General features: G+C 41.6%; 4 protein-coding genes across 4 annotated transcripts; 2 read left to right on the top strand and 2 right to left on the bottom strand. All coding sequences in view use genetic code 11, as the record gives it.

Moving 5' to 3' along the window:
* Positions 1–201: 201 nt before the first annotated feature.
* On the bottom strand, positions 202–1,684 carry EGR_01007 (putative tRNA pseudouridine synthase; the record flags this gene model as incomplete). The annotated part of the gene is made up of 5 exons (XM_024490256.1): positions 202–554; positions 624–959; positions 1,152–1,382; positions 1,422–1,538; positions 1,570–1,684. The coding sequence occupies 5 exons, from the start codon at positions 1,682–1,684 to the stop codon at positions 202–204; spliced, it is 1,152 nt and encodes a 383-aa protein (XP_024355075.1).
* A 2,818-nt stretch (positions 1,685–4,502) lies between these two features.
* On the top strand, positions 4,503–5,264 carry EGR_01008 (hypothetical protein; the record flags this gene model as incomplete). Its single annotated transcript, XM_024490257.1, has 1 exon — positions 4,503–5,264. One exon carries the CDS (start codon positions 4,503–4,505, stop codon positions 5,262–5,264), a length of 762 nt encoding a protein of 253 aa, XP_024355076.1.
* An 848-nt stretch (positions 5,265–6,112) lies between these two features.
* Positions 6,113–9,158, top strand: EGR_01009 (Pescadillo; the record flags this gene model as incomplete). Its single annotated transcript, XM_024490258.1, has 10 exons — positions 6,113–6,130; positions 6,168–6,247; positions 6,280–6,715; positions 6,754–6,923; positions 6,958–7,060; positions 7,095–7,181; positions 7,313–7,570; positions 7,945–8,356; positions 8,700–8,911; positions 9,105–9,158. The coding sequence occupies 10 exons, from the start codon at positions 6,113–6,115 to the stop codon at positions 9,156–9,158; spliced, it is 1,830 nt and encodes a 609-aa protein (XP_024355077.1).
* A 57-nt stretch (positions 9,159–9,215) lies between these two features.
* EGR_01010 (L-lactate dehydrogenase B chain) lies at positions 9,216–10,359 on the bottom strand (the record flags this gene model as incomplete). The annotated part of the gene is made up of 5 exons (XM_024490259.1): positions 9,216–9,380; positions 9,499–9,776; positions 9,808–9,981; positions 10,010–10,072; positions 10,107–10,359. 5 exons carry the CDS (start codon positions 10,357–10,359, stop codon positions 9,216–9,218), a joined length of 933 nt encoding a protein of 310 aa, XP_024355078.1.
* Between the last annotated feature and the right edge of the window lie 871 nt (positions 10,360–11,230).

The following is an 11,230-nucleotide window of genomic DNA, read 5'->3' on the forward strand; positions in this document are numbered from 1 at the left end:
CATTATGCATTGCAAAGCCGGAAGTTTCAAGCCAAATATTTATGCAATTTGGAGAATGCAACAACTACGTGCGTGAGTGCGAGGTACTTAGCGAACCCAGATCGTAGCAGCTATATTCCCAGCGGTACTGTGTAGGAATACTACATTATGGGAGCTTCACATTTATTATTAATTGCGATGGATGTCTGTGCACGGAAGGAATTATTTCACGTTAGACTGGACTATCTCTCGAAGTCTATCGCATAGAGTACACTTGACCAAGTTAGAGAACAGGTTGGTTTCACCATCTACAACGAGTTCGGAAAGGATGTGGCGTCTGTACTCGTCCTCATTATCAAATTCCATCTCAGGAGGCTCTGAGCGAAGGCGGACAAACCTTTCGTAAAGGGATTGCGGAATAACGCATTGCTTGAGTAGAAGGCTATCGCGGGTGGTGAAAGGCCCGTGTCGAACTCGTCGTGCACTCGATAGCACACAACTAGAGCGCAATAAAGCTCCAATATTGACCATTAGGTCGGTTAGGAATTCGTCTGTTTCGTAAACCACCTGGATTTCTGCAAGGAAACGAAACGGGGTTACGCTATGGTGTGGTGTGGTGGATGACGTGTAAAGCTCAGTCATACCCAGGGTGAAGAAGGGAGGTTCAAAATTAATACAACGAATCGCACGGAGAGAAGGCGGAAATTGGCGCAGCGAGCTCGGATCTGGACTAGCTCGAAGGGAATGCGGCTGCGTAGGCTCTGGTCTCCTGTCCCAGTAAGAGGTTACGTGATCAGAAGGGAGAGACTCGCAGGGCTCAACCAGCGGCTTCAGAACCATGGTAGTACGGTCAAGGTTGCTGAGAGCCTCGTAGGCCCTTTGTGTATTTGCCACAAGTCCGGCTTGCAAAAGCGAAGCCGATCGGGCCTTGAATTCGATTGAGGCGAGAACGCGATCCAACTTTGGGCGCGTTATGTGACCTAAACTTCGATGGCAGCATCATCGGCAACTTAGAAAACAGTTCTAATGTTGAAATGTGAGGAATGAAAAAATCATAAATAACCATGGTGCGGTTAAAAACATAAGTGTTAGAGAATAATACACCAAGAAGAGTCAGAGAAGCCCCCCTCAAAATCGATAGCAATCTCATAGAATAAAACATAGTTACTCACGCCAAGGCGACCGGTATAGCATAGGACCCGTAGACAAACCATTTGAAGAAGCCTGACCCAGCATTCCAGTAAGATGGTAAGATTTCGGGAAACATTGTTTGTATAATACATCTGCAAGATCATATGCACCAAATTCCCCTACCCCAATCAATTGGATACCTGACCCATAATCAGGTAATGGATCAATAAGGTTAAGAACAATATCGCCATGGACAAAACGTCTACCGACAACTACAAAAGTTTAAGGTCATATGCTAGAACAACCCGCACCCAGAGGATTGTCCAGAAAATCAAGCTCTGTTGAAATCGAAGGGGGTGAGGCAATGTTATTTTTTACTACGACATTTGTACGGAGCCGAACCGCCTCCCAAGGGAGCCTGTTAAATTCTTAGACGAGTAATGGGGAAACCGATCAAACCATTGGCAATTTTCTGTGCTACCCGTCTCTGAAATTTCAATACGTCCTGCCCAGCGGGCTTGTATAGAGAAAATATCCCTTGTAAACAGCGAAACAGTTCAACTCTTCTCACCATTCACACAGCCATACAGCAAAACAGCGAAACACCTAGTTGCTTTCAGGTGTAGCGCTTAGCTTTGTAAGGAATCAAACAAAGAAAGTTAAAAAGCATGCTTTCTACTGATAATCTGTAAAAATATATGAAAAACGCCACCAATCCTCAGTTTCATAACAAGTACACAAAAGTGGCACCAAAGGCGATTTTGCTTAATAAGTGAAACACAAAATGACGCAACATACCAAAATATGTAAATATCCCCTCAAACCTTGTGCAAAACTCACTTGACGATTGCTGCTGATTGCCTTCATGATACTAATGGGTGGTTTTTTAATTCCTGAAACGCTTTATCCTGTAAGAGATTCTGAAGTAGTGGTAAGCGAACATATTACTGGCGGACCAGTATGGTGGTTTGGTAGGTTGTTGAATTCCGCTAGCAATCCGGCTTCTACAAGTTACCGGTAGGGTCTCTACCATTCTGGACGTTCGTAACATATGTCCACCTATAGTATTTTAGTTCATTACAATTTTAAGGAAGCCTACGGAAGCCACACAAATGTGCCAAACTCATGGAAATACTACAGCACTATTTGTAACACGACCCTCATTTATCACCTCTCCCCTGGCCTTCATACCCTTAGAACAAAAAGGTTGCTTGAAGTAGGGCATACTTACTGATTTGGATTCTATGAGAATAGATTCAGGCTTGGAGAGATTGGGACACTGAGTTAATGGAGGGTTTGGGGCATCCTGACCAGGAATGATTCACGAGGTTCTAGTCGACCTACCGCTTCTTCTCTATAAGCATCACTTGAGTAACACAAGTATTGCTTAGCTTCCTCGATCTTTTAGCCTCGTCTCCAGTACTCCCACTTATAAGTTGACTTCAAATTTTTCATCAGGGGTTTTTGTTCTCCCTTTAGTGCATAAACCTCTTCTTCGTATTTCATTTGTGACGTACTTTTGCAGAGAATCATCCTTTCGTGGTGAATGGTTACTGGCAGGGTACAGAGTTGTGTCTTGGAGGAGGTATTTTTGTAGGCGAGAGCAATTTTACCACTCAGAATGGATCTTCGCTCCAAAGGTAATGAAACTTGCAATATCATTCAGGTGGAGAAACCTATCTGTGTATTTGTACTACGTCTCCTTCTCGATGGACGTTATCCGGACTGTGTCTGGCTCAATAACACTTACCCCTGCTACAAGACAGTTGTAAGTGTTTACGTGTGACATTAAAAGCTTTCCTTATGCCTTCTTTCAGACGCAGTATGTACTGTGGAACATTATTGGTTGCTACTTCTGCGTTTGACAGGAAGATGTCGGAAGGCACTCTCATTTTACCATCCGTGAGCATTTTGAATGGTGATACGTCAGTTGACGCATAGACTGTAGCTCGAAAGCTAGAAGGACATGTCTTGGGCCAACTGGTTGTGAATCTTTCGTGGTGGCCTTCAGCAGTCTGATTAGGATGCTATTCGTTCTTCCCGCCTGCCCTCTCGAGTTTTGACTATTCCTACACACAAGACTGACAGCCTTGCTCGAGGAGACTGTCTCTTCCTCTAAATGGGGTGCATCGAGACTTCCTTGAAGACGAGTGAAACCATACTACTTGGACAAAATATGCATATTCGACATGGCCCGAAGGCCAACCCACTCGCCGAAAGCACAATGTCGAAGTAGCCCATTTAATATTACCGAGAGCTAAACAATCAGCACATTAAAATGGGATGCATCCATCTAGGGAAGTCGCTTTATCATAATGCGGGGGAAAGCCGGAGGTCAGCTCTTCTGAGATGGTAGTTTAAGCTGTGTAGATTGGAGATGCTATTTGGTCGAATGTGTATAAAGCAGATAGCCAGGCTTCACACAAAACCTTTACTTAGGAATCTTAAATGCTGACTAAAATATTTCAAAATCCTAACGTTATATAAGCTTAGATTATGCAATTACAATCAAATTGGGAAATTCATTGGCAAAATTTTATGACTCTTTCAAATAGCTTTGCTCACGGTAATTGGAATTTCTGTGTGTTACATCTCTAGTTGAAAATGTTAAACTTGCGTAACTCCAAGTGGCTCACCTGAATGCCATTACAAAGGAATTTTGCCGTTCATAGAAATTGGTTAGTGAAATTAGGAATTGAAGGCACTTTGTGTAAAAGACTGAAACTTTGGATTACATGTGATTAAAAAAAATAACATTCGATTTCACGCCGAAATTATCGGACCACGCAACTAATTTGAGAAGCGAATTCTGGTTTAAAACCGTGCTAGATTTATTCAAAGTCACACCATAATATTCATTGTGTCCTTAATTCAAATAACATTTGTCGATTCCATACATTAATACGTGACCATCTGTATGGCTGATGCAATTATCATGAACAAGGAAGACTCGAATTGGGTTGTTTATTGTGCCAGGCTTGCAACTGGGACGTTGGCTTCATCTAAGGATGGTGTTCTTCCAAGTAAGCAAACTAGTGGTTTTAATCCGAAGTGGATTTACAAATTTGGGCCCAATCTCTCATTGCTGCTGCATAATCAGATGCCTTAAAATGCAATTAACAGAACTTATTTGTGATTTCAAATCTGAAAGTTTTTGAAGTCGCAATCCGTTGTTGTCAGCAAGAATACTGATGCTTAAATGGTCAAAAAAGCATTTTCCACTATTTATAGGACCGGATTATATTTGAAATATTGTTTGATTTATTGATTTCTACGATGCTTTCCAAGAACGAGTCGGTGTTTAAATTTGGAATTAGCCAAAACTGAGTCACGTTGGCTGCTCAATCAAATCAATTTAGCTTTTGCGTCTTACACTTTAAACTATTTGTAAAATGAGTAGAACGTATCCTACAAAAACTCACAAAGGGCGTTACATTGAAAGGGTAATGAGGATTCGAGAAAAAGAACTTCTTGCCACGAAAACCTTGGCAGAGACATACATGGAAGACAAAGCACGAGTATTCGAACTTTTGCGAAAATTCAAGGATTGGTTTTCCTCGCACGGCGAGATGCTTCAATGCACGATAATGCAACTGGAAAAAAGTTTCGAACGCGAATACGTATTCGATATACTAAACAGTTGTGGGTCACCACTGGGTGACGTCGAGCATTACGTCCTTTATGAGATCATCACACACTATGGTGATAGAACTTTCTCATTCACCAATATCTTAGATTTAATGGAAAGCATAAAATACGGTCGAGTTCAAACCGTTGATCTGAACATTGGTCTCATAGAATCTAATTCTGTCGCTGTCTTTATCTCTGCTATAAACGGATCTATTCCATACAATCCGCTAAATATGCATTTGATGATGGACAATGAAACAACAGTCCGACAGCTTATTCGGTACGTAAAATCTGAATTCAATTGGCCCTCAAGAGAAATTCAGATCTATCAAGCAGCTGATTGTGATCAGGCGCTGGAGGAGAATGTGAAGCTGAAAGACCTCAAAGTAGAGAAAAATGAGGAAATATCAGAAGGTATTGAGTTATTTGTGGACTATTCGATGGGTTATATCGATAATCCCTTAATTTTAAGCGACCATTATTTCGAAGACAGGACTGTAGACAAAGCACTCGAGGGTTCATAATTTACAAGAGTCTACCCCTAAGTATGAGTGTTAGCATAAGCAAAAGCGCCGATTTTAAGAAGACCGCACCTGAAGAGCCTTTATTTATAAAATATATAACTATCTCAGCTCAAACATTCTTTTCAAACTGCAACATCACTTTATTTTTTTCGCTAGCTCGTAGATCAGAAATACAAGATGGGTACTATTATGCAGCATTCGAATCATTCTCTAAAGTCAGTAAATGTCAAAGAGCATCGAAGAATACAAAGTACAGATGTAGAGAAGTTTCAAAGATCCACTGGCATAGTTCGAATGTCCTCCCACGCAGACTAAAGTGCACGAGTGTTGTGCCAAATCACCATATAAATCTAGGCAGTGGAGAGTGTAGCAGCAAAAGAGGAGCAGATATTAAAAAATAATTGTGGTATTTATACCAGAGTAAATCTTACTAATTTTGTGGTAGTGTTTGCCAGCATAAGCTGAGACGATACGTATTTGCAAGGGAAAATTCCCGTAAAATACCGCATAAGTGAATGTAACAGAGCCCTGAGAGCTAATGCGATGGAAAATAAAGCACTCGTCTTGGGAATTTATCAAACAGAAAGTAGCAAGGTGTACCAGTTCGGCCAGTAAGTTAATTCGATCTGAGTTCTACTATTGCACCTTTATTTGCATCTATTAGGAGCAAAACTGCTCGGCTAATAGCTTTTTTTTATACAACTTAGAAGGTTTAATACAAAAAATTTTTCAAAGGGGACAATTTTATTTATGATTTTTTTAAAAAGTATTCCGACAGATTGTTTTGGAAGGCGGGGTTTTCGACTGCTTCACGTGAGGTAAGATTCTAGTCAGTTGCTGCTGCTGGAATGCGCCGCCAAAAGAAGGTACGTTAATTCTATATTTGTAAATAGAGGGTTTTAGAATGAAAAGGGAACGGTTGCAGCGTACCTAAGCCAGAAACAGGCGATGCGGAAACTGCAACTAGGTTTATCCAACTTTCGGTATGCATATATATAAAGTTTATGTCTTGTAGGCGTATATGCATCCTGAAAGGTATCTATCCAGTTGAACCGAAAAATAAAAAGAAGGCTGGTCTCGGGAACTCGCAGCCAAAGATATATTTTCACTCCAAAGATATCGCATTTCTTGCAAGGGAACCTTTAATAGAGACCTTTCGAAAGTTGCGTGTGCATCAGAAACGCTTAAGGAGGGCGCGTGAAAAACTTGATAAAGATAAGGAGTATCGGCTAAGGATGAACAAACCAACCTACACCCTGCATCATTTGGTTCGGGAACGATATCCCACGCGCAGTGATGCTCTTCGGGACTTAACCGACAGTCTTAACCTTGTCTTCCTGTTTGCGAGATTGCCGCGCTTGACACAATTTCATCCCGCCCTAATTTCATTGTGTCGCAGGTTTTCTGTGGAGTTTTTGCACTACGTCATCGCTGTACGATGTATTCGAAAAGTATGTTCAGTCTAGTAATTCGTATATCCTTTCTTCAGGCTTTCATTACTATCAAGGGTTTTTTTCTGGAAGCCGTAATTGATGAGATTCCAGTAGTATGGGTGATTCCACATCAGGCCGCCACGCATACGCCAACAGATGTAGATTATCGTCTTTTGGCAACATGTGTTGAGTTTGATGTTACGTTGCTTGGATCTTTGCTATGCAAGTACGCGGAATTTCTCTGCCTTAATTAAGAGTAGTCTTTATAAGCAGGCTGGTCTCTTATATCCTCCAGAATTTAACACCCCAAATATCAATGCTCCGTCTTCCTCATACTGTACGCCTGAAAATATGCATTTCGAGGTAGTTTACAATATGGAAATCTTAATTGCTTTAGTTTCTTGCCTCTTTTTCGTTCCCAATAAAGGGATCTGAGAAAAATAGCGCTGATTCTGTTCAATTGGATGATTTAATGGAACTTCAAGTAAGTGATCTTGCTGATAGCTCAAATTTTGTGCTTTTCTGACGTTTGAAACGTTTTAATTATCCACATTCCTTTCTATTCCAAGTAACGCATTGGCGTTGATAATTTTACGTCCCTTTTACCGGTTTTAGGCAATTGACGACTCTGTCACAGCAGCAGTTAACAAACAAATCCAGGCTCAGAGAATCCAACACATTTTTGACGGCAAACACTTCTTCTTTAACCGCGAGGTACCCAAAGAGGTTCTTACAGTAATTATTCGGTCGTGTGGTGGTGATTGCAGCTGGGATGCCACCTCCGGTCTGGGCGCAACCTACACTGAGGACGATGGTCGCATTGATTATCAAATTGTGGACAGACCAATGAAAGAGATGAAATCAAATCGGCGAGTCATCTAGCCGGCTTTTATTGAACTTGTTTAAACACTCTTTTGTCTTGACTGGAATATTTCAGATTCATTGCCAATGCCTATGTGATGTCCATCATGATGTTTTGCTAGGTTCCGTGTAATAGCGCTGGATGTCGTTGAAATCCAAATCCAATCTGTAGTTACTTCATGGTGTCATTCCTTGTTTTTTGATGGGCATGTGCTGTAAAAACGACTCCTAAGTTAGTCCATTGTGTTTAAAAGAGTTCTTTGCCTTTATTATCGGAGAATGAATTTCATGAATACGACATTTCTCCTTTCTTATCAAATGACCTCTCAAAGTCTCAAGTCTGGCTAAAGCATTGTTTGTCACTCTGCTACAGGGCCTATATTCAGCCCCAGTGGGTATTTGATAGTTTGAACGCAGGTCGTCTTTTGCCGACCCAGGACTACCTGCCATCGGTATCTCTCCCTCCGCACCTCTCACCGTTCGCCACCGCATTGACTGCAGACCCGCGGACAGCCATGGCGGAAGCGCTGAAACAGGCAGCTGCGGTGAGTGCCGCTCCTGGCTTTGGTGCCGGCTCCGCGCTCTATCGACCTCCCGAAGTGGACTACCTCGCTGGTCTTGTCTCCCTCGCAGAAGTGCGTGGCGCTGCTGTCGCTGCTGCTCAGACCGACGAAACCTCTGGCAACCAGCAAAAGGAGGGAGGGGAAGAGGGGCATTTGGAAGTTGGGGGGGAGGAAAAGAAAGGTTCAAAGAAGAACAAAACGAACAAGCACAATGTCATCAGGGCTCTGAAGAAAGGTGCGTGGAGCAATTTGCGGTATTTATGTGGATTCTTATTTTTGCGCATCACTTCATTTACGTAAGAGTGATTGATGAGATCCAGACCTTGGTTAACGTACGCGTATCTATAAGATACCTAAAGAGTGACCACTGACTAAATCCTGTATGTTCGCTGTTCATATGAAATGAATTTAGATAGATTTTCGTAAGAGCAGAGTGAAATTAAAGTTACTTTTGGGTCTTAATAGAAAAACTCCCCATTGGCATGCCGAGTTTCTGTAGCTATACCTTGAGTGCCGGTACAACTCACTATTTCACACCGTTGATATAAACATTTCATATTTCAATCCTATGGTTGTAGGAAAGAAAGCTGTAGTGAAACCGGGTCAGTCAGTGAACCAGCTGGTCGTTAAGATGGCTGAACGAGCCGAGGAGAATGCCCAACGTAAACTTCGTGAAATGATGCTACCCAAACGGCATAAGAACCTCTACAGGAAGATGGTGCATGCCCAAAAGGCCGCAGACAAGGATATGCGGCAATTGGCTGAGCGCAGAAAGGCCTTTGAGAAGTTTGTATACATTTGCTTATTTATTGCACATTTGGAATATGCTAATCTGATGTAGAGGGACAATTTTAGTCGTCACGTCGTAAATTAGCAAAATTAAATGTGTCTGAGATATTGAGCGCGTTTCAACTAGATCTTGATTCCGAAATTCGCCTCAATTCCTACCAGCCGTTAACTATGGTTTTTCAATTGCATTTTAGAAGTCAACGGTCCCAGAGGAAACCGAAATAATGGCACCGAAGTACAACTTGTGAAAGATGCGTGTTATCAGTGAACTACTTTTTATGAAATATAAGTGCGAGTTCCGTACATCACCAGTTTATGCTCAAAATGAGCTCTTCGAGTTCTTTGGCGGACGCATAAAGTTTCTCTTTCTCTTCATCTTCTATGTCTTCAAACATAACCCCGCGTACTCCATTAGCATTCACTATACAGGGCAAGCTCATAAAGATATCTTTGTCAATTCCAGGCAAATTCTAAAAGTGTAATATTAGCTGAAGTATTTAGAGGCTGTGGTGATTGCTGTGGTTGGATGTTCTGCTCACCTTGAGCAATCCCTCGTGCTATAGCGTTTGTTAAATATGCAAACTATACCTTGGCATGTGTTGAGAGCGGTATGATGACGTTCGCGTCGTTCAAAATGGCTTCGCAAGCATAACACGCTATCAGACCAATGGACCAGGAGCTGTTGTTCTTCATGCTCTTGATAAACTGGTTACTACCACTACAATGTCCATTACTGGGGAGTGCGAACTTTATGTTAATCGCCTCAGGGATTTTATTGTAACCCTCGGTGTCTTTTTCTGTTCCAAAGGTGGGGTATACGCTTCTTAGTCTAACTCCGCCGCATTCAACCGAGCTAAAGATTGGGACTAAGAAAATGCACGTCAAATATTGGGTAACCTGAATGCGATCCGTGTTCACCAAGTATGTGGGCTCTGATTGTGCTGGGACTCACGTTCAGTTTTTGACTAATTCCAACTCGAAAGGCAGCGGACTCTAAAGCTGTCCCGATTCCAAAAACACGATTTTTCTCGAATCCGCTCAAGCGCCATGCGATGTAACACATTATGTCAACTAAGAAATAAGGTTTCGGAATAGTTACCTGGTTCAGATACTACAATCACTATACTCTTCGCACTGCTCTCGACAATATGCGGTATTATTCCTTAACAATTGATGATTATACAAAAAAAACTAACTTTTAAATGTGTCTAAGCTGCGTTGAGCATGATTTAATTTGTCTTCGCTATCCATTGGTGGAATCTTCTCACACATAATTATGATAGTCGAATTTGAAACCAATTTGTAGTCTAGGGTAATTTTTAGAGTCGCCTTACTTGCACCCCCATATATTAAACATCCTGGGTAGTATTCCGCAGCCCCCTGCAAGTCCTTTACCTCCGCTTCAACCATTTCTTCGTCTAAATCAATTAAAGCCAATTCAGTGGCCATTCCCTGGAAATAATCGAGTAAAATAATTTTACCTTGGTTAAAATGCAAAATGCAGCTGCCATTCCCTCACGGCCACAGCCTATAATTGATACTTTTACTCTTTTGTATGACACTTTCCGGTCGGCATAAACAGGCATGTAGATTCTATCCTTAAGCATTTCCATGAAAGTGGAATTGTTGTTTATTTACGAAAAGTCGCATCTCTGATGTCGCGTATGAATTGTTCAAACAAAACAGTCGCTTTCGAGTACACCTCGTATCAGTAAATAAATGCTGACGATTTCTCAAAATATTCCAAAAATCTCTATCATATTATTTGCAAACATAAAGCAGTATTTCGTTTATGTTCTATCGGCGCTATTGCACAATTATTTCGCTCAGCCTTATGAAAATATTTTTGAAATAATCACAATACTCTAGTGTGCACCAAATTTTAATTTTTTCTATTAAAAGGACATATGAGACTTGTCTCAAGCTTGTTTGACTTTCCACATAGGTAGATATGGAATATTTTACGCCCTATGAATAATTTGGGAAATGAGAGTGACGCTTTTCGAGAGTAGGTCATTGGTAAATCGTGTCTATTCAAAATCACATGAGATTGTACTATGAAATCATTTGACATAGCAACTAACGTACAAACATGTAATACGATAGTGGTTTGTCCCTCGGTATTGGTGAGGCGCCACTTTTGTACTTTGAGTTAGCCCTCTTGTGCCTTGCCGGGTGGGCTGGCCTTTTGGGCCATGCCAATAGCCCAGACACCTTCTCCGTGCTGAATACATATATTCTGCCCGGGTATTGTGTCTTCTTTCGTCTCCAGGGAGTCTCGGGACGCTACACTGGTGGCAGCGGAAAGCGAACCTAATCT

The sequence above is a fragment of the Echinococcus granulosus genome (genome assembly GCF_000524195.1).
Source record: "Echinococcus granulosus chromosome Unknown EG_S00004, whole genome shotgun sequence".
Lineage (NCBI taxonomy): Eukaryota > Metazoa > Platyhelminthes > Cestoda > Cyclophyllidea > Taeniidae > Echinococcus > Echinococcus granulosus.